The sequence below is a fragment of the Trametes versicolor genome (genome assembly GCF_000271585.1).
Source record: "Trametes versicolor FP-101664 SS1 unplaced genomic scaffold TRAVEscaffold_2, whole genome shotgun sequence".
In the NCBI taxonomy this organism is placed as follows: domain Eukaryota; kingdom Fungi; phylum Basidiomycota; class Agaricomycetes; order Polyporales; family Polyporaceae; genus Trametes; species Trametes versicolor.
The window spans coordinates 452154-472529 of NW_007360322.1; the positions used below are offsets into that span (position 1 = coordinate 452154).

General features: G+C 56.1%; 6 protein-coding genes across 6 annotated transcripts; 3 read left to right on the top strand and 3 right to left on the bottom strand.

The window, feature by feature from the left end:
* Positions 1-36: 36 nt before the first annotated feature.
* TRAVEDRAFT_26244 (ARM repeat-containing protein) lies at positions 37-4706 on the bottom strand. Its single transcript, XM_008035327.1, has 17 exons — positions 4577-4706; positions 4308-4516; positions 3988-4248; positions 3638-3934; positions 3456-3583; positions 2992-3399; positions 2740-2935; positions 2574-2684; positions 2265-2522; positions 2132-2212; positions 1640-2081; positions 1365-1588; positions 1213-1306; positions 1025-1143; positions 651-965; positions 459-600; positions 37-402 (listed from the first exon to the last, which is right to left on the bottom strand). The coding sequence occupies exons 1-17, from the start codon at positions 4683-4685 to the stop codon at positions 350-352; spliced, it is 3447 nt and encodes a 1148-aa protein (XP_008033518.1). The 5' UTR covers positions 4686-4706; the 3' UTR covers positions 37-349.
* Positions 4707-6336: 1630 nt separating this feature from the next.
* Positions 6337-8902, top strand: TRAVEDRAFT_160437 (cytochrome P450; the record flags this gene model as incomplete). Its single annotated transcript, XM_008035883.1, has 14 exons — positions 6337-6609; positions 6676-6790; positions 6854-6871; positions 6932-6951; positions 7013-7024; positions 7076-7141; positions 7202-7307; positions 7369-7511; positions 7582-7813; positions 7873-7882; positions 7935-8228; positions 8291-8377; positions 8442-8561; positions 8617-8902. The coding sequence occupies 14 exons, from the start codon at positions 6337-6339 to the stop codon at positions 8783-8785; spliced, it is 1665 nt and encodes a 554-aa protein (XP_008034074.1). The 3' UTR covers positions 8786-8902.
* A 1872-nt stretch (positions 8903-10774) lies between these two features.
* On the bottom strand, positions 10775-12480 carry TRAVEDRAFT_55967 (TFIIH basal transcription factor complex subunit SSL1; the record flags this gene model as incomplete). Its single annotated transcript, XM_008035763.1, has 7 exons — positions 10775-10988; positions 11079-11427; positions 11479-11657; positions 11711-11816; positions 11869-12098; positions 12148-12263; positions 12316-12480. 7 exons carry the CDS (start codon positions 12478-12480, stop codon positions 10775-10777), a joined length of 1359 nt encoding a protein of 452 aa, XP_008033954.1.
* An 805-nt stretch (positions 12481-13285) lies between these two features.
* Positions 13286-14519, top strand: TRAVEDRAFT_55968 (GroES-like protein; the record flags this gene model as incomplete). The annotated part of the gene is made up of 4 exons (XM_008035764.1): positions 13286-13328; positions 13378-13697; positions 13753-14088; positions 14142-14519. 4 exons carry the CDS (start codon positions 13286-13288, stop codon positions 14514-14516), a joined length of 1074 nt encoding a protein of 357 aa, XP_008033955.1.
* Positions 14520-15673: 1154 nt separating this feature from the next.
* Positions 15674-16910, top strand: TRAVEDRAFT_114346 (nmrA-family protein; the record flags this gene model as incomplete). Its single annotated transcript, XM_008035884.1, has 4 exons — positions 15674-15863; positions 15919-16106; positions 16163-16315; positions 16377-16910. The coding sequence occupies 4 exons, from the start codon at positions 15674-15676 to the stop codon at positions 16908-16910; spliced, it is 1065 nt and encodes a 354-aa protein (XP_008034075.1).
* A 345-nt stretch (positions 16911-17255) lies between these two features.
* Positions 17256-19090, bottom strand: TRAVEDRAFT_26246 (uncharacterized protein). The gene is made up of 3 exons (XM_008035328.1): positions 17930-19090; positions 17515-17862; positions 17256-17448 (listed from the first exon to the last, which is right to left on the bottom strand). The coding sequence occupies exons 1-2, from the start codon at positions 18027-18029 to the stop codon at positions 17567-17569; spliced, it is 396 nt and encodes a 131-aa protein (XP_008033519.1). The 5' UTR covers positions 18030-19090; the 3' UTR covers positions 17256-17448; positions 17515-17566.
* Between the last annotated feature and the right edge of the window lie 1286 nt (positions 19091-20376).

Sequence of the window (20376 nt, forward strand, 5' to 3'; positions counted from 1 at the left end):
AACAACACAGTGCACAAGGACGTATTCTACATTGTACCGATCCAAACCGTCCATCGCATACCTGGAGACAGCTGGTCGACGCCCAATGGGCGTCAGGCGACCGACGCATACAAGCCGTGCATCGGGCGAGAGCTCAGGACGGCATGGCCAGGGATGCCTACGTTGCGGCCTGCCGAATCCTGAATCGTACTGAGAACGCGCTGTCTCAGTGAGCAGGCATCATATGTTCTGGCCTGCGGTCGCGCGACCGAGGCAGGGGCCGCCGGGGTCCGGCGAGAAGGGAGGGCGAGCACAAGCTAGAAGGTAGTTTCCTTCTTTCAGCGGAGGAGATGGTGGTGTGGGCGTGCTGCTAGCCTGCGAGCCGAATTTTGATAGGCCCTTGACGGCTGCGAGCTTCGAGGGCTGTACGCCGATAAGTCAGCTTCTGCCAAACGTAGGGCAGATTAGAAATATCGTACCCTTCAGCTCTTCGGCTTCCTCGCGCTGCTCATAGTTGAGCACGAGCCTCTTCAGGTGCTGCTGCTCAACCTTGTCTTGCATCTGTGCAGTGCGCGTTTGAATGGCCAACGTAGACTCCGAGGGGATGGCAATTTGGCGTGTCTGTCCTGGTCATTAGCGCGATGCCGTACGAACACCTTCTATCACCTCACCTGTTGCTTATTGCCCCGCTTGGTGAACAAGGTGAACTTCATGACACCAGCGTCTTCGGCGGCTTCCCCAGCAGCAGCCTCGCCATCCTCGTCGTATTCTTCGTGCTTCTTCTTTCGAATAACAGGAGGTGGTAGTGCAGTGTCCCAGAGAGCAAGCGCAGTCTTCTTGTCGATCTTCCTCGACTCAGCGGAAGTGTCGGTAACGAGCTTAGCGAGCTCTTTAGCGAAGTCAGCCTCGTCATCCTCAGTGGGGCCAATGTGCTCGTGCTGGGACTTAAGCAAGACGGCTTCCGGAGACGGGGCACGTTCGTCGACCTTTGAATAACCCCTTCATTAGTATCCACTCAAATATGCGAAAGATGGCGACGACTCACTGGGGACTCGGGCTGAAGCTGTTCGTCTTCGTCGTCTTCATCCATTTGACCTCTCTCTTTCTCGTCGTCATCCTCTTCTCCGCTCTCCTCACCGCTGTCGTCTCCGCCATCTCTGACGACTGTTAATAAATATACGGTCAGTACCCAAACACTTGTTGACGGCTGTCATCAACGTATCATCAACGTACTCCCGGCGTTCTGGTACGCGACGGCGAACATCTCGTCCACAGCCACCGCTGCTTCGTCGTAAGTCTTGAACAGGACTAGCCTGGGCCTCACTGCCTACATGAAATGTAAGCTTCGATGCTCCACACAGTCTCCCCGCCCACATCTCACATACCTCCAGTGAGTCTGACAGCATAAATTCGACGTCCATCGGTAACGGCCCCTTCGAAAGTATGTAGAGCTGGAAGAATGTGAGGAAGTTGTCGAGCTTTCTCAGCTGCGAGCCGCGGTCGAAACACATCCCGCATGTATCAAGCAGGACGCAGACGATCCGCACGCGGAAGAAATCGTCTGGCATGTCGATCTGAGACGGCTGGCCGGGAGTGGGCCGACCCTCCGCTGTGAATGTTCATCAGCGTGATAGTTGGTCGATGAAAATGCAATGCTCACGGTGCCCGAACGTAACGAGGGTCCACAGCGTATCAAAGATGATGCCGCTGCTGATCAGCCTGTAGATGTACAACTCCCCGAGGAACTTGGCAGACGCGATCCGGCGCTGGTTCATGCTATACATATTGGTCTCCAATCCACGCCGGATATCCTCCATGACCTGGTCGACGACCCCGATCGAGAACGCAGGGTGATAACGTTGCAAATCGTAGGCGAGTATCGCAAGGAGCGGGATCTGCCCATACTTGATCTTCCACGGCTTCGTGAACACTTTGTGCAACGTGCGCAAGACAACGGGGTCGTTCCAGTCCAAACGCCGAATGAGCCTGAGTACCTTCTCGACCGTCTTCTTTGTGAGGACGTCGTAGATGAGGTGGCGGATGAACAGCTCCATAGGCGTGCGTTCCTTGACTTGCCGGGCCGTCCGCTCGGGAGGGTTGCACTGTCCAGCAGGTTAACGAAGCTGAGTATATGCGTGCATGTGCAACAAACTTGGTAATATGCGTTCTCCAAAAGCAACAATTGCCTCTGGTCGAGGTGGGCCATGCTTTGCTTGCGGCGCATAAGCTCAATCTGCGAGCCGTTCAGCAGTCCGTGCATCCACAAGAGAGGCAAAAATACAAACCATCTTCCCGAAAGGGACCCTAGTATCCTCGCTTCTCAGCAAGAAGCGCCCACATCCTTCTAGCAGCAAGGCGAGATTCTCGACATTCGTCCCGGAGAAGTCGTCCAAGCATACCTTGAACATATGCAGGATGACGTGAGGAGGCACGACGCCAAATTTGGTGAGGTTCGACAGGAAAGTGGTATTGCGTAATCGGACTTCGGCGAGCTCCTTGACGACGTTCTTCTTACGCTGCAAATACCGAAACTCTTCGTCGAGCTATGGAGAAGGTCAGCGTCCGCGAAGCAGGATTATAACAATGCTGCTTACCATCGCGACAACATCCTGTCCGACGTCGGGCAAGTAGCGAGCAAGAATGGCTATGAGCCTGGAGTAATGAGGGAGCAAATCCGTGCGGCTTTTGGGAATCTGCCCCAAGAACTGGCGATACGGCTTAATATTCGTCTCATGTTTTCGAAAGAATCAAGTGCCTAACCTTCACAAGCCGCTTCCTCGCGGCTTTCGAGTTGAGGAAGGCAAAATCGACCGCTGCCTGGTCGATTAGCGAGCGGTTTGTCGCGTCTGGCAGCCGTGCCAAAAGCGCTGTGAGGAGCTGTGAGGGGCCCTGAGGTGCCAACTGAGGTGTCGCAGTGGGCGATTCCTTGGGCGTCCCGGGGGTCGGAGTGGGTGCACTAAACGCAGACATCAGTACTGGGTGTTAGCGTGAGGCGGAGACTCAAGAACGGACTCGTCTGCATCCTCTTCGTCCTTCTCGTCGATCTGTCTGCTGCGGCCGTTGCCGACAACCTGACCATTCTCGTCTATCTTCATCTCGGCGAGCTCCTCTTCCAGCTTCCGGAACTCTTCCTCGACCATCTCCTTCTCAATCCGCTCCTTCTCCTCTCCGTCAACCGTCTCAACGTCACTATCACCCTCGAGTCCCAGCACGCTGCGAGGGACGTAATCCTTGAGATCTGGGATCTCTTCGTAGAAGCGGCGCTCTTCCTCGTCCTCCCATTTTCCACCACTTGCGGCTGTCTCATCCAAGTCCGCGCCAAAGAGGCTAGAACCGGTGTTCATACCTATTTGAATCGACTCAGTCTTCTGAGAAGCGGTCTTCAGCGTGGGCATTGGCAGGTACAACAGTTCAGATAGGCTATAAGGCGACCAGTCATGAACATGACGTCAATGTACAAAGCTGCGTTGACGCACCTCTGGCAACTAGCAAGGAGCTTCTCGTAGCTCTTGGTCATCTTCTCGTACGCCTGTTGGCGATCCTCGAAGATCTCCCCGGAGCGGATATATGCTTCATGATTGCGCCTATCCTGTTCTTGCAGACGCTGTGTTTGCTTTTAGTACGCCTTGCACGCGCTAAACGGATAGTGCAAGCTCACGTTATGTTCGATGACCAACTTCTTAGCCACTTGGTCGAAGTAGCCTTCGCACATCTTCTTGAAACGGTCCCTGATCTCCTTCTCGACCAATTCTTCCTCCTCGTTGGCAAGCGCGGGAAAAGCACCATTCGTCTGTGAAGCTTCCTCGCTCGCGGCATCGGAGAGCGTGCCTGGCTCTGCGGCAGCGGAGATCTGCTTCGACGCTGCAGGCGGTACTATCCCTAGGTATGGTCTGGAGTAAGACTTCAAGAATACCAGTAGTAGAGGGAGTGAGGAGAGTGAAGGATCATTAGATAACTAGATGCGCATGCTATGAGTATTAGGACGCATATACGGCGGAGGGGGCTCACCAAATCCCGCACTATCTTCATGATCCATTCCCCGCCACTTCTCTCCGGCGTATCCCTTATGATTCCGACGAGGGCTAGTTCCGCGCATACACGCAGGACCGGACGTTGACGCGAAACCCGCGTTGAATCTTCCTTCTCGCGCTGCTCGGGAGACAGGGCCGCGAGAGAGGCCCGCGATGGCGCAGCAAGGGAGGCCGCCAGAGACGAAACTAGCGCAGGAGTGAAAGTCTTTGGAAAGCGACGGTGCAGTGCGGAGATGATCTACATGCCCTGGCAATGAACGATGCACGGGGCAAGGGGAGGTGCCGAGTGAGACGTACCTCGACCGCGCTCCAGACGTCTTTCTCCGTCTTGCATCTAGATATGCCTTCTACGACCGCTCCGACGATCTCGTCCACGTACTTCTCTAGCGAAAGCGAGTTGATATCCTTGACGATCTGGTCGTGGTTCTCAACGCCCAAGGATTGACGCGTCCGCTTGATGAGCGCGGTATGTCTCTTCAAGGACGAGTCGAGGGCCTTCTCAGGCTCTAATTTGAACAAGATCAATCGCCCCGTACCTTTGACCGAGATGAACTAGCGCGGCGCACCTTTCCCAGCTTCGGATAGGTTCAGTTCCTTCAGAGCGGTGCGCTTGGCGCGACGACTCTGCTCATCGTCCACTTTCGTGGCTGCAACACCGTTGGGTGCAGCGTCCATGCCTCTGTTAGGCTCTGTCGTGTAAATGTCGATACTGCAAAAGTGCACGGGAGATGATTGAGCTCACATGAGAGTTGGAGGTCGAGCGGTGGCTGAGTGAGTCGCGGAGGCACAGCGACGGCTCCGCGGTTCCGGGCGCACTGCAGCGCCTCTTGTCTTCCGCCACCATCTACGCTCAAACGGCATTCAGAATCACAATCCTCTACAGTTCCGCCTACGACGCGCTGGTAGAGCCAGAGACACATATTCCGGTATAATGATAGACAAACATCTCTTGAGTCCCTCTTCGACACGATGAACCGTCGAAAAAGGTTTCACACACCGCTCAGTGCTCAGCGCTCAGCATACAGTATCGGCTCAATCGTACTTCAGAGAAACCCTCTAAAGACCACCTCAAGTTATCGGGAAAGCAAGATAGCTGCGGTAAGTATTCAGTTTTCGACGAGCGTCCAAGGCTTTGTGCCAATCGCAGTCATACGCAGCTCAGAGACTTACGTTGACGTGTTTTGAAGCCTTTATTAAATCAATGCAAGCCCCAGAGTACGTACCTTCGAATGCTACGTGCGAGTCCAACAACTAAAACGTTCCTTTTCCGTACCTAGGTAACGCGGTGGGTTACCCAGACATCCAAACCCGTACAATCATATCCGCGCACGGCTGCGGCTCTGCTACATCGACTTGAAACTGGCGATGGTCCGTACCACCTTCCAAATCACATAGAATGTCAGCCGGTCTGTTGCATATACTTTCATCATAAGAACCCAAGGACTGCCCCCTTGGGGGTTGCCCAGTCACCCCGAAGCCACTGACAATCACGTCTGCGCATACGTGCCAAGTCGCGCCCCAGCATTCAAGCTACCCGTCTCCGTACAAGCTGTGCGGCCGAGCGGATGACAGCGGCACATACGCTACGTGTTCATTCGGCATCCTGACCGCGAAGACTTCTTGAATATATTCGTCTTAGGAACCACAAACCCTGCACTACTGGTGCTATTCTCAGTCGCGCGGCTGATTATCCATATTCGCAAAACACGGAAGGGGTGTTGAGGAGCTACAGATGGACGCGTACCAGTAATTCGTTTGATGCGGCCTGCCACGGAGAGGGGTGCCGTGCTGCCCTTGCTCGTCATACGGGATCAGTAGCGTTGTAAGCGCACGCTGATAGCAATTCCAGCTCCATTGAAGTCACAATCGAGAACTAGTGCCGTTGTATTTGGAACGTGCACATGACAGCTGTCACTGCGACATAGCGGAGCAAACACCAAACATTGCTGTACCAGGACCAAATTATCAACTGCACAGCTGTATGCAACGTCCAGCGCCCGACATGAGCGGACGCAGCACGGCATTTCAGTCCGATCTGCAGGTGATCAGCCTGGTGAGTTCCCGCGTTGCTGCGTCTCTGCGCTGTTTTAAGGTCTTCTCTCTCCTTTCAAGGTGCCTTACACATATGGGATGACATAACGCGGAGGCCCGCCGAGCGACTCCGCGTCCGCCCGCTCAAGAAGCGAGTGAGCTCTCGGTTAGGGCATCTGCGTCCGGTGCATATAAGGTGCATTGGAGACGTGAGTGTCAGCCAATCGACTCTTCGTTCTCCTCCCATAGTTGACAGCAACTGCCTCGTTCCTTCTCTAATCCCAACTGCAGTACCATGGCGTTCTCTCCCACCTTTTTCCACAACTTCTCTGTGACGTCTCCGGACGTTCTCGCTGTGATCTTCGCAGTCTCAGCGTACGCTGTCTGGCGGGCCTACAGCTTCGTGAGCTTCGTATACAGGACGCCGCTACGGATTCTCCCCGGCCCTCCTGTGGCCAGCCTCGTATACGGCAATCTGAAAGAGATCCAAGAGGTGGAAGGGTCTTCCCTGCCCGACCAATGGTTCACCAAGTACGGAAAGAACTTCGTCGACCATGAGTTCTTCCTGGTGAGCGTTCGAGTGGATTGGTGTCCTATATATTCACACCCGATACTCACTACGCGAGTAACTTAGACGCCGCGTCTATGGACGCTCGACACCCGGGCTATCAATCACATCCTCACTCACTCTGTCGATTACGCCCGAGCGGAGGAGAACCTTAGACAGAGCGTCCAGTTCTTCGGGAAAGGCAAGCGATCTTTTAGTCTCCCTGATGTTCATGACTGATCGTAACGCTGTGCTCCTCCCTTAGGCTTGCTCGTTGTGCAAGGTCAGTACTGAAGTATCACAAGCTTGAGTTCGTCGAGGTGCTCATGTGTCGAAAAAATAGGGGAGCAACACAGGCAACAGGTATGTTTTGCGTCATCCTTCCACGGGTCTCCTGTACTGACTACTCGTTGGTTGCTCACAGAGGAGAATCCTCGTAAATACTCTATTTTTAATGATATACGCATTTGCTCACGTGCTTTTTCAGAACCCAGCGTTCGGGCCTGCGCAGGTTCGCGACCTCACCGAAATTTTCGTACAGAAGGCTACCCAGGTCTGTCTCATGCTACGATGATAATCGACCTTAACTCACGTTCGCTTGCCCACATCATAGCTCCGCGATGTTTGGGCGGAAGCGGCATCGAAGGCTGGGGGCCTGGCTAGAGTGAACGTGAACCGGGACTTGAGTAAGGCTACTCTGGACATCATTGGGATGGCTGGTACGCTTCGAGCATCCTGCTGCACTACCGAACTCCTCTCCTGATGCCTACTTGCGAACAGGATTCAATTACGACTTCCACACACTGGACGGTGGTGAGAAGCCCAACGAGCTCTACGCTGCCTTCCGCCAGCTCTTCGCGAACCTCCGGCCCGTCTCCCTATTCGGCTACCTATCGGCTTGGTTCCCCTTCCTCAAGATGCTGGTAAGCCGCCCGTGTTCAGTCCCTCCATCTTCCGGAAATCGCGAGCTCACGCTGCCGTCATCGACGTTAGCCAAATGAGCGCTTGAAGGCGCTCAACGGTGCTGCGGCTTCAATCCGCCGTATCGGAGGAAAGATTGTTGCCGACCAGAAAGCTTCGGTCTTGCAAGCCGCGGCGGAGAAGCACCACGATATCGAACGCAAAGACTTGCAGAAGCGGGATCTCTTGACGCTTCTCATCAAGGCGAACATGGCTACCGACATCCCCGGGGACCAGAAAATGACGGACGCCGACGTCATGGGCCGTGAGTACATGTTCATGGCCAGGTCCGTATAGATACTGATTGACGTCCTCGTGTTATAGAAATCCCAACGTAAGCCGAGTACGTTGCTATTGACGTCAGTCATTGACTTGAGTTTGGAAAGCTTCCTCCTGGCTGGGCATGAGACAACCAGCACCGCCACAACGTGGGCTCTTTACGCTTTCTGCAAGTACCCGAAGGTGCAACAGAAGCTTCGTGAGGAGCTTCTGTCTGTCGATACGGACGCCCCGACTATGGAAGAGCTCAATGCCCTCCCCTACCTTGATCATGTGGTGCACGAGCTCCTCCGCGTGTTCCCGCCCGTAACCCTGCTCGTCCGCGAGGCAAAGAAGGACGACGTGATCCCCCTGGACGAGCCTTTCATCGACAAGTACGGCAAGGTGCACCACGAAATCCCGTAAGTGTGCAGGCAGTTCACGTTCGACGCCAGCCTGACCTCGGTATTGCGATCGCCACCAGTATCGGGAAGGGGAACAAGGTTGTTATACCTATCCTCGCAGCGCATCGGTCTAAGGCGATTTGGGGAGAAGATGTCCTAGAGTTCAAGTACGTGACACTGTGCATCCCATGCAGGTGTTGCAATCAGGCTAATAGCAAACATTTGCCACAGGCCCGAGCGGTGGGACCAGCCTCCCGAGTCCATCTCTGCGATGCCCGGCGTGTGGGGCCATCTCCTCACCTTCATTGGCGGTCCCCGCGCATGTATCGGATATCGTTTCTCTCTCGTCGAGTACGTATAATCGCTCATGTCGCTGATATTCACTAAAGCTGTTTCTCTTCTTTAGGACGAAGGCTCTCCTCTTTGCTCTTGTTCGTGCATTTGAGTTCGAGTTCGCGGTGCCGGTGGAGGATATTTGCACCAAGACTGCTCCGCTGCAGAGGCCTTCTTTGCGCTCTGCGCCCAAGGAGGGCTTCCAGTTGCCTCTGCTGGTCAAGCCGTACAAGGCAGCGTGATTGACGAGCAGTGGTCACACGTGGGCATCGGACACAGGTGTCGGTCGCGTATAGATCCGTTATATCTCATATGTCGTGTATCTCCACCTCCACTCACTCGCTTTCCCCTCATCGATGATCCAACCATTTCGATTCCTGTCTCTTCTGCCTTCCCATGCCCAGCGGCCTGAGGAGACTGTGGGCAGTTAACGTACCGGCTCCAAGCTCCCCAGCACAGGCGCTTGGCGTCTTCTAATCTGTGCGACTACAGATTGGAGCAGTCCAATTTCCGCATACGCAGACGTATTTCAATTCCAGGATATGGTCATGAAGACTCGTCTATCTCCTAAGAATCCCCACTTCACACTCCGAGCCCGCATATGGGGAATCTCAATTTCTTTTTGCTGCTTCGCGCTTCCATTCGGGCGTCTCTCGAGCACTACAGCGCGCAAGGTGAAACGCCCCCGACAGACGGACGGTGGCATCCCATGCGCGCGCGGACCGCTGGCGAAGACGTGCATGCGACACCATAACTCCGCTGAGGTAGTACCCTGGAACGCACCCCGAGCATGGCTGTGGTCTTCTTGGGCAAGCCATTCCACCGCTATGGTCTACCGCCTGAGACAGATCGGTCATGATCATTTTTTCTCGGCGTGTAGGTAGCGTTTCGGTGGACTGTGTGTTCTCACCCCAAAGTCTTTGAGTGTTAATGATCAAGACCGGGAGGAGAAGAAGGGGGCCCCCTTATTCAGCGGAGGTTAGCGGAGGTTACGCCAGCAAAATCCTGCTTGGAGAATGAAGCGTAGTCAAGGGGCATCCCGCTGCAGTACAGAACCACTCAACGAGCTCGCAATATTGGTCAAGTCTACCAGTCCCAGCGCACCTCGGATCATATGTAAGCACCTGAAGCGTAGTCGCAAATTCACTACTGTATATGCACAGCTTGGTTCAAAGCTCCAAAACGTTATTGCGCGGCTCAAGCTCAACGTTCAAACGTTCAAATTTTCGGACTTCGAACGTTCGGGGATCCAACGCTTCGTGAGCGTCTCTCTAAGCTGGTATCTCTGCGATTCATCGGTCGTACGCTCAACATGACCGTATCACCGACGGCTCAAGTCTCACCGACGGGGCCCTTGACGGCATGGGCACCGAGGCTAGAATGGAGAAGCTCACATCATATCCGGCGTCATGTCCAGACTGCAACAGCGACCACCGATCCAACAGCGCAGAGCGAAGGCGACGGGCGATCACCGCGGTCTCCAGAAGCGCTAGCGCATCCTCGCGGCCGCGATGCACTGCGCGGGTGGGGCGCGGGCACCTCGGCGCGTGCGACGCACTGTGGGTCCAGATGCCCTTGTGTGAGCTACGCGCAGCACCGTATGTACGTACGCGCGACGGCGTTTTGACGGCGGCCCTCGATTCGTGGTGTTCGGCGGCACAACGGCTAGATGACAGCGGCCCTCGTTTCCTGGTCCTCGGTGGTATGGCACCCCGCACACGGCGTTCCCAGCCAGCAGGAAGTGAGGGTGTCGGCCGGGCCTGGATGCCTTCTTGTGCTCGCGCCGTTACTTCGGCACGATCGTTCGCACGAGCGCGGGGAGGAAAAACGAGGGATCGTCGGTGCTCATAAGACGCGGACTTGCAATTGGGTTCGACCGCTGGATCTCTTGACTGGAAGGCGCTATGTTTTGTATGGGGACACCGGGATGAATGATGGGCGGAGTGGAGCCAAGGGGGGAACCTTGTGCTTGATGGCGGAGTTGTAAGGCAGTTCGCTGTGGGAAGTCGAGCTAAAGTCAGTGACACAACCGCGCACCCACAGGCATAACTTAGGGACGGCGTAAGAGCGACCAATGAGTGCGTCACCGGTGCCTGCCACCGAACGCTTCTGTGGACCTGCGGATGGCGTAGTGATGTTTCAAAGAGACAGCGGATGAACGTACACGCAAGAAAACGAGAACGTTCCGGTGTCCAGTGAAGCGATGGTCAATATGGCCATTGGCCATGTGATCATTGGCCGCAACCAGGGCAGCAGTGGACAACATCGTGCACGAACACATCACAATCTGTGCAAAAGTCGTTGTGGCACTCGGGACATCGATACCGCCCGAACGGGCTCATACCCTCCCCAGAAGCACCCGCCACGACAGAGGGCGTCCCCCTGAACGCTACCGAGCACCCGTGGCACTGTTTGCTGGGATTCAGCGTATCTTCCAGTGTGTTCCTAATTTCAACCGTTGGACGTTAGTCAACCGAAATTTCACATCAGATGTAAGAAGAGAAGAAGGAGATGCGCTAAGCTCCGGAAACTCACACTGCTTGGTAGGCTTTGACAGGAAAGAGGTGGTGATAGCTCCGTGCCAGATGTGGGGAGCTGACGATCATCAGACCGCAGATGTCGCAGTCGGTCGGGACGTCGCATACTTTCGCGAGGCAGCGTGGGCACAGGAAGCCCTCGCTCTTCATTTGCGAGTGGCATACGCACAATGACGGAGGAGAGGTATCTGGAAGACGCATCGGAAATCCCATGATCATGAGGTCTGCCGCGGGGTTCGCGGTAACCCCGCTACCAGTTCGCGCAACGGCGCGTTGCGCCGGAGGAGGGATGAGTTCGAAAAGCAGATCCTTGAAGTGACCTTCATTCATCACGACACTGAACTGTCCTGTGGATTGTGAGAGTTTGCAAACCAGATCGAAGGAATGGCATCACATACCTCCTGTTTTATCACATAGGTCGCGACAAATCTTCATTTCCGCAGCGAGTGCCACTATCGAAATGCGTATTCGGTCTTTGACACATTCATCCATTGTGTCGTGAATGTTTCCAGGATCGCAGGTCGTGAGTGACCCAAAGATGACTAGGATCTCGCGCGATGAATGTGTTGGCAAATGACTGTAAGGAAGTGCGTTATTATATATGCAAACTTTGAGCATAGGTGAATGAACCTCATGCTGCTCCGCGCCATTTCTATCGCATTTTGCAGGCTTGGTTCTCCATTAGGTTCAAGCCTATGCCGTTCTGAGATAGCTTTGAGGACGTCTTGAGGATTCCCTGGAAGGATCCGTCGATATATGCGCAATCGTATATATTGAGGGACGCGTACCGGACATCTCGCCTATTCTCTCGCCGAGGCCCCCCCTCATTCCCGCTATTCCAATCTGACCGAGAGGATTTTGGTCGAACCACTCCGTGACAAACTCTCTTGCGTACTGCAGCATTAGATCAAAGCGAGTAGGCCGCATGTCACGGTCCAACATGGCGGCGGATAGATCTAGGACGAGCACGAGTTGACGAATAATTGTTCGTCGGATAGCTGCAGCCGGTGCAAGTAACCTATTCAGTGTTTAAATAAGCCTGTACACGCTGAAACATTGCCTCGTACCTTCTCCGTCGACCCCGCGCTATGAGATCTTGCACGGAACCCCGTATGCTTCCGGCTTCATCTTCTTGTACAGTGTCCCAAGAGCGGACGTAAGTTGCCTCCCAAGCGTATCCTTGCTGCACGTTGTCGTAAGTGTGCGACCGAAGCTCTGGTGCGTTCACGCCACACCTCTTTGGCCTTGCTTTTGCCCTTGTCCTGCTTCCGCTTCTCCGCGGCTTTGCCCTTTCCTTTTCCTTTCGATCTGCCCGGTTCGTCATCGAACAAGTCGACATCAATGTCCGAGTCTGAGTCGTCCACGAAATCATCTCCTATGCGCCTTCCTGCTGGCGGCATGGTAGGACGGCTCTGGAGGACGGGCGGTATTCGCTTTCGGATTTACCCTGCTGAACGATGTGGTATTGCGACGAGAGAAAGATCTAGTAGGTCTTTGGCGTAGTTTGAGGCAGCAGCAGAATATAGGATTGAGAGACTCAGGGAGAGCGAGAGAAAGATCGAGAGACCATTTCGCGTGCAACTGAAGCGCGCTCCGGCGGCTCCGGAGTACGGGCCGTCCACTCCGAAGCATTCTACGGAACGTTAACGCTGGCGCTAGATGGCAGTGGCTTTGCCGCAATCCACGCCAACACACCACTCTGGCGCGAGGGCCTGGCAAGCATAATCGTTGTTCACGGCGCGGAAGATCTAGGGATGTAATTATATGTAAGTTTGTTTGTTTCTCAGCCCGTCCTTCAGACCATCATTTAACTTAGCCTGCACAGTACGCTCCGAATCAACCTCTTCCGTCTCACTCATCTTACCTGGGCCACCCCACAGTGCTAGTGAGCAGCGCGCACGGATTCGTATCATGGCGATACATGTCATCCTTTTGGTTTGGCGGCATGTTACACGATTGACTGTCTACCATAGCTAAGTCTCAAATGGGTCATCCCATCGCCGTATATGGACATGGGCGACGCTGTCTTCGCTTTCGAGCACCTCGTCACGAAGTCTGGCCCCACAACATCACGCTATGTCACCGAATTCTCTGCCCCTTATAAAGCGAGCCTACTGCGAGACAGAACTCGAACGCTCCTTCATCCCCCCCCCAACCACCCCCAGCATTTTCAGCGTCCCCAACCTCCCCATCAAGCGTCGTGACATGCCTTCAGAGACTGTGCAATTCAAGGGGTACGCATTGGCAGGTGAGGGCCGCGCTTTCGCTGCAATTCTGTGCGACACTGACTTCCTTAGATCCTGCCAAGTGGAACGACCTCAAAGTCATCGATTTCAAGCCGAAATCGTTCGCAGACGACGACGTCGAGATAGCCATTACCCACTGTGGAGTCTGCGGCTCAGACGTGCATACGCTTACTCAGGGGTGGGGTGAAACCAAGCTCCCCCTTGTCGTTGGCCACGAGATTATCGGCACCGTCACCCGCGTCGGGGACAAGGTGACGGAATTTCAACCCGGAGACCGCGTCGGAGTCGGCGCACAGCGTGGCAGTTGCCTGGAGTGCCGGGAGTGCAAGGAAGACTATGAGAACTACTGCCCGAAGAGCATCAACACATACGTGCGTTTTGATTACCAGGACGAGACAAAACTTGGCTGATGTGTGCTACTTACAGAATTCTGAGTATCCCGATGGGGTGGTCGCCCAAGGCGGATACTCCACAGCGATTCGCGCACAGGAGCGCTTTGTCTTCCCCATACCCGCTGAGATCGAGTCGCGCGACGCGGCATCCATGATGTGCGCTGGGCTGACTGTCTACTCTCCCCTCAAGACTCATGGGGCGGGACCGGGAAAGACGGTGGGCATCATGGGCATCGGCGGATTAGGTCACTACGCCATCTTGTGGGCGAAGGCGATGGGTGCAGAGGTATACGCATTCACCCATGACGACAGCAAGATGGAGGATATCAAGAAGATGGGCGCGGATCACATCGTGAATACAGGTAAAAAGGTACCATTCTGAGAACTGCGCAGTATCAGTGACCGTCACTGACGCTCCTGCAGAATTTCCATAAGGATCTTGCACGCAAGCTCGACATCCTGCTCTCCACCCGCGATATGTTCGGCGACAAAACGCCAATGGGCCACTACCTGTCGATGCTCTACATCCATGGACGCTTCGTGACTGTTGGGCTGCCGGACGCCGACGACCCGCTTCCCTCCATTCACGCATTCGACCTCGTACCCAGCGGATGTCTCTTGGGAGGTAGCAAGATCGGCAGCAAGAAGGAATGTCTGGAGATGCTGGAGTTGGCGCGCTCTAAGGGCATCAAGCCTTGGATCGAGGAACTTCCTATGCGCGAGGTCGGGCAGGCACTGCAGAACGTGAAGGACAACAAAGTACGGTACCGCTACGTGCTTACGCAGGATATCGACTAAACGGTGAGCACTCTAAAGGGTACAACCACGTGTGACGCAGTGCTGACGAGAGAAGAAGAGAAGCATCCCCTCCGTGTTCCCCGTCGACCAATGCGTCCAAATGCACAGACCGGGAACTTGCCGGTCGCCCATGATTGCTATGTATACGATATACGATAATTCCAGTTTATCGATGCCTCAAAGCTTCGCTTCCGCTTCGCGCTACCCCACATCTCACAAGAAAAGATCGGTGAAACAAGGTATTCGATACGCGCTCAAAGTTGGCTATGTGCATATTGGAGATAGGGTTCTGGGCCACTCAAGGTCCACCGAAGGATCCAATAATAACGCGCGTGAGATGAACTTCTTTATACTCCTTGCTGGAGCCCCAGACGCATCCATATGCAAACTTTGTCAGTACTTGATCCTTCCATCGTTCCCTGAAGCTGAGGCGTCTTAGGTCAGGAATGACAGTCCTCTATTTTTGAAGGTGAAAACCCGTGCTTAGGCTCAGGCTCTGGCGAACGAGGCTCCCGAAGGTTTGTCCAGCACGTCACTCAGAAACTACGTATGGTATGACGATTTCGATATCGGAGCTCTGCTGATTTATCCTCTGGAGCCTGCTTCGCGAGGTCGCAGTTAGCTTGCGAAGTGGGACGTGACGGCTAGCTAGTGTGTAGCTACTTCGGAGGGCATGGCCAGGACCGGCCACTGGTAGAAAGGCCGCTATGTGAACCGGTAGAGTCGGCTTTCCCCTTGGGCGACGGACGTTATCCCGTCCCTCGACTGACCTCAGTGTGCAGCAGATCGCTGATCACAAAGTTTGTCAGGTGTCAGGTTATGCACGCTCCGGTCAAACTCGCGTGTGAGTACATTTTCTTATTCTGTAAGATTAGGACGTCTTGAATGGGTTATGACGTACATAGTCCTCCACGTTGTTGATGAGCGGAGCGAGCACACTGGCGAGCCAGGCTCCTGGTGGTTTGTCAGCTACTGCGCGGCTTCAAGGGGCTGAACAATCCAGTACGTGCTCTTTGTAATCTAGCTTTCCATCATCGCAGTCTGAGGCTTGGCAGTGTACAATGCAGCCAGTCATGGCGACGCACCATGTGCATATAAGTCTCCATGATTATAGGCAGAATCCGTACCACAATAGCTCGCCACCCTGCAAAATCTAGATGTCTACCTCCAAGAAGATCATCCTTGTTATCGGCGCAACCGGAGCACAAGGCATCGCCGTCATCGATGGACTCTTGCAGCCGTCCGCGGACGGTTCTCCATCTCCATATGCTGTCCGAGCCTTGACTCGCGATCCCCAAAGCCAGCGTGCCAAGGATCTGACTAGTCGGGGTGTTGAGGTCGTCAAGGGTGAGTCCCTGCACACCGACTTTCTCAAGGCTACCTAAAACGTTGGACAATGTAGGCACGACCGATGATCTCGACAGCGTCGCCGCGGCATTGCACGGCGTATATGGCGCGTTCGTCAACACGGACAGCTTCTCCATCGGCGAGCAGAAGGAAACCTTCTGCGGCATTCGCATCTTCGAAATCGCGAAACAACTCAAAACCGTGAGGCACTACGTGTGGAGTGGTCTTGACAACATCAACAAAGTCCGTGGTTCCGTCTTCCCACGGATCCGATCTTCACTGACACGCGGTCTAAGCAGAAGACCGACTACAATCCGTTGTACGCCAGTGCGCACTACACCGGCAAGGCCCGCGTGAGCGACTGGATGCGTGCCCAGGACTCCGTCGTCAGTGATGACAACATGTCATGGAGTATTCTCAGCACCGCTCCTTACATGGATATGCTTAAGACGGTCCGTATATGCCCAAGACTGCGCTGTCTATCGCCGCACTAACGCTGACGATGTGTCGCAGGGCATGTTCGGGCCGCTGCGAGTACGCCCGGACGGTACCCACGTATTTGCCATTCCGCTCGGGAAAGGCCACGTCCCGCTGATAGCGCTCTCGGACCTCGGCTTCTTTGCGCGGTACATCTTCGACAATCGCGGGACGACGTCCGCCCAGGAACTCGAGGTCGCCTCGGATGTAGTGAGCTGGGACAAGCTCGTTGCGACGTTCACGGCGGTGACGGGCAAGAAGGCGGAGTACCTGGCGCTCTCGAACGAGGACTGGTTTGCGCTCTTCGACCAGGACGACATCGCGCGGCCGGTCGCGCCGGACACCACCATCTCGTTCAAGGAGACCTTTACGCGGTTCTGGCGGGCGTACCATGACGACATCGTCACGCGCGACCTCGAGTGGGTCCGGCGCGTGCACCCGGGCGCGCACACGGTCGAGAGCTGGATGCGCGCAAACGCGTACTCGGGTGCGATCGGGCACGACGTGCTCAAGAACGCGCAGGACGGGAAGGGCCCGCGGCCCAATCTCGAGCGGATCGCCCAGCTGTAATTGTGGCTGTCAGATAGCCGTCCTGCGGTCGATGTCGCCGAGTCGCCCCAATTGACTGAATGGCAGTCGTGGGCGGATCTGAGTCGTAAGTGACAAGCGGAGTGCCCTCGAGCAGCCAGGTTTGAATGGCGTGATGCGCCAACGTTCTGAGTCCGATTTTGTACTCCCCCCTTGCACAGGAACCCGGGATGAGTGCCCGCTGTGCTGGAAAGGTGGGCGGCTGTCCGTACCTCAGTCGCACGGGGACGAGACGGAGAGGACCGAAGATTGACTCCGCCCTTACATAACAACTCCATCCCTGGTTGGCTGGGCTGGCAGCGAGGGAGCTTGTCGGGCATCTGCGATCCGGGGTGCACAGCAATCGACTTTGAAAGCGTGGAGACTACATGCCAGATGCGTACTACGTGTATGAAAGCAGCGACACCGTCGGACGGATGATCCGTTGTCGATCCGGAAGCAGAAAGCGTACAATAACAGCAACCGAAAACAATGCAGGTCGCGCTCGCGCATGCCCGCGTGGCGTTGAGGACGGGAGAAGCTGCACAGGATGCACGCGGGTCAGTGGCGGATCTCGGGGAATGGATGGCGGCAGCGTATCGCTCACGGGAGAGAGAGGGCGTGTCGAGCAAGTTATTGTGGAGTTCCGCTGCATGTGTTCAGTCCTCAGTCTCCTCTGCGTCTCCAACAATAAGAGGACCGATCCAGGGGCTTGGATCTGCGGCCATGATGTAGTATTGTTCATCGGTTATGCGGACGAATCGAATCGACCCGTCCTTCCAGCCGCGCAGAAGCATCTCGAGCTTCCCGAGGTTGGGCACGTCGCTGAGGTTCCTGAAGGGGATCTCAGCGTACGGCCACCCCTCGATTCGAACGCGGTAGCGCATCACGACGTTCTTCATGTACGACCGACGGCTCCACGACATCGTCGCGGCGGCGTCATGTGTGATCTGGCCTGTTGACGGTTCAGCGGTCAGCACTCGGTGGACGGTCAGAGTGACGAGCGAGTGAAAGAAACTTGCATAGCTGCTCACGGATGAGTTTGCGCAGCTCGGCGCGCGCGTCGGTCATGCGCTCGCTGTACGACGGCCTGGGGTTGATGCGGAAGGTGATTTGTGCCATACGGGGAGAAAGAGGTTGGGCGGAGTTGCGAACGCGAAGTGGGGCAGAGCGCGGGGGACAAGATGCCGCTCCGATTCTCGCACGCGGACTTATACAAGTCGCGTCCCCCCGTGTGCCTGCGACCGAGGCCACATCGTGCGCCGGCATCGTGGGCGAAAGGGAGGTGGATTCGAAGCGATGATCACCTCAACCAGTTGGGGACTCATGTGCACCGCGGTCGGCAAAGGCGCACGTCCGTTTCGGACCGCTGCGCTTCTGACAAGGGGCGAACCATATCGTATCGAGCGGACGAGAGGCGAGGAAGAACTGTCGCCGGGAACTCGCCAGCCCTGGGGCATGTGCGGCACTTGCAACGGCCTGGTGTGCGAATCGCAATGCGAGCGGTGCGCCAGCCTGAGAGCTTGGTTTGCGAAATGATCTGCTCTAGGCAAATGCGGGTCGACTGGCCGGGACTGACACAGGGGCAGCGGGGCGCGCAAGCGAAGCAAGGTGGCGCATCCAGCGTTCGCGGGTGGTCTGCATCTGATAACGCGCTGTTCGCGCCTAGAGGCCGGGATCTTGGAGGGATTCCGGGGGGCCGAGCAGGAGCGCAATAGATTCCAGCGCGGACGCAGAGTCAGGTGTGTTGCAAAGCCGCCGACGTGCCGTAAGGAGGGCCAATGTTCGCGCAGGACGGCAGAGGGAAGAGGCATGGAGCTCGTGCAGCCTTCTGTGCAGATGATGGCGGATATGATAACCCTCGGTAGCCGATATTCGCCTTAAATGGCATCTGCACAGACTGCAGTTCCGCCCCACGGAGGCAGTAGACGGAACGGCACTCGGCGACCCCGGAACGTGAGGCGACCATCATGGGCACACTCGCGTGGCCGCAGAGCCCACGACGGCGCAGCGGAGGCCCAGCCCAGCGAGCCCCCGCTTCGCCGTGCGCCTGTGGGACGGCGACCGCACGCGAGAGACGATGGCCGCACGAGTGACGCATAACTCTGCGGTGGGAGAAGCGAAGAGAAAGCCTCACCGTCTGCTTCCAGCGCGTGCCTTCGACGCCGCGTCCCGGGAATTAGGCGGGGTGCGTCTTTATATTCGCGTTCTCGTCTCCGCTTTCCCTCGGACTTATATGTATCGCGATCTAGCACAGGCGCCGCCCGACACGTACTCCCCGGAGGCGCGCCGCGCGGCTAGCAGCCCGGTCCATGTCGTTCTGGCCCTGCCGCTCCGCGTAGCGGACATGCGAGTCTGCCCATGAGGCCTGCAGACCACAGGCCCTGTATGCACTCTTGGAGTCTGGATGTGTCGTAGATCAACGCGCAGCATTCCAGTTCATCCGGCAGATCACCTACCGGCGTTCTTCTGAGCCTGTCTCGGCAGCCCGCCTTACTCGTACGGACGGCCCACTGACCAAGTGACCGCAAGGTTCGGCCGCGCAGCCGACACAGCGCAGGGGCACCATGCAGTCCTGCCTCACTCGCCCGAGGAAGATCGTCTGGTGCCAGCTACTGCACGCGTTATGCTTTTTGCTGGACAAGAACGCAGGGTGACGATCGCGAGGGGCGTCTCGTACGTCGCTCTTCACCACAGCACCACGGGTGCTATGCCCGGAAAGCGAATAGTCCCTTGCTTGCGCAGAACGTTATCGGCCGGTAAACGCGCCCTGGCGGGCGCCCGTCTTCAAAGGCAAGAGGCTCGCCCTGCCCGCGCAAGGATCGCGGCAGTGGGATTTCCATTCGCTAGGCCGCCCCGGCGATGCGCTCGATAATCTATATAGAATTGCCCGATATTCCGCCACCAATGGGCTGGCTAATCGGCGCAATATATCTCTGAACGACTGTCAGCGGGCTAAACCAGCGATAGGGATCTGCGCACCATGCCCGGTTTGCAGAACGGCTTATTGAGTCGCTGCGGTACATGACGCAGTTCACTACAGCTGGGCGATAGGCCCCGGGTTGCTGCTGGCCTGCCAAGGCTGGAGCGGAGCTGCTCCCGCGGAAAACGGCCTCGCGCCGCTGATCGCTTGACTCCTTCCGCTGGAGGATACGACCTGTCAGGCCGCACAAATTGCGCCCGTTCCAGCCGCAACTTCTCAGGGCAAAGCGGCGTGAAGAACATGGTATGTCCACGTAAACATGCCAGCACGCCCTTGCGCACGCGAGCGCCGTTGGGAAACTGTAGCACTGGACTTCCAGGGCAGGAGCGTCATCTACGGGCGGGGAGATCATTCTATATGACGGAATACTTAGACCATGCTGGAAAGCGGGGGAAGTAGATCTCCTTACGGTGTGCAGCGACGCTCGGCTCGAGCTCGATTGTGGCCTCTCTGGATGATTCGCGGTCTTGTCTGGAGCGCCTAGAG

Coding starts and splice junctions, on each gene's coding strand:
- TRAVEDRAFT_26246 (XM_008035328.1), bottom strand. CDS start 18,029: ATGGCACAAATCACCTTCCGCATCAACCCCAGGCCGTCGTACAGCGAG. Junction 17,863..17,929: donor ACTCATCCGTGAGCAGCTAT/GCAAGTTTCTTT, acceptor AACCGTCAACAG/GCCAGATCACACATGACGCC.
- TRAVEDRAFT_26244 (XM_008035327.1), bottom strand. CDS start 4,685: ATGGACGCTGCACCCAACGGTGTTGCAGCCACGAAAGTGGACGATGAG. Junction 2,213..2,264: donor GGGTCCCTTTCGGGAAGATG/GTTTGTATTTTT, acceptor AACGGCTCGCAG/ATTGAGCTTATGCGCCGCAA. Junction 966..1,024: donor AGCTTCAGCCCGAGTCCCCA/GTGAGTCGTCGC, acceptor GGTTATTCAAAG/GTCGACGAACGTGCCCCGTC.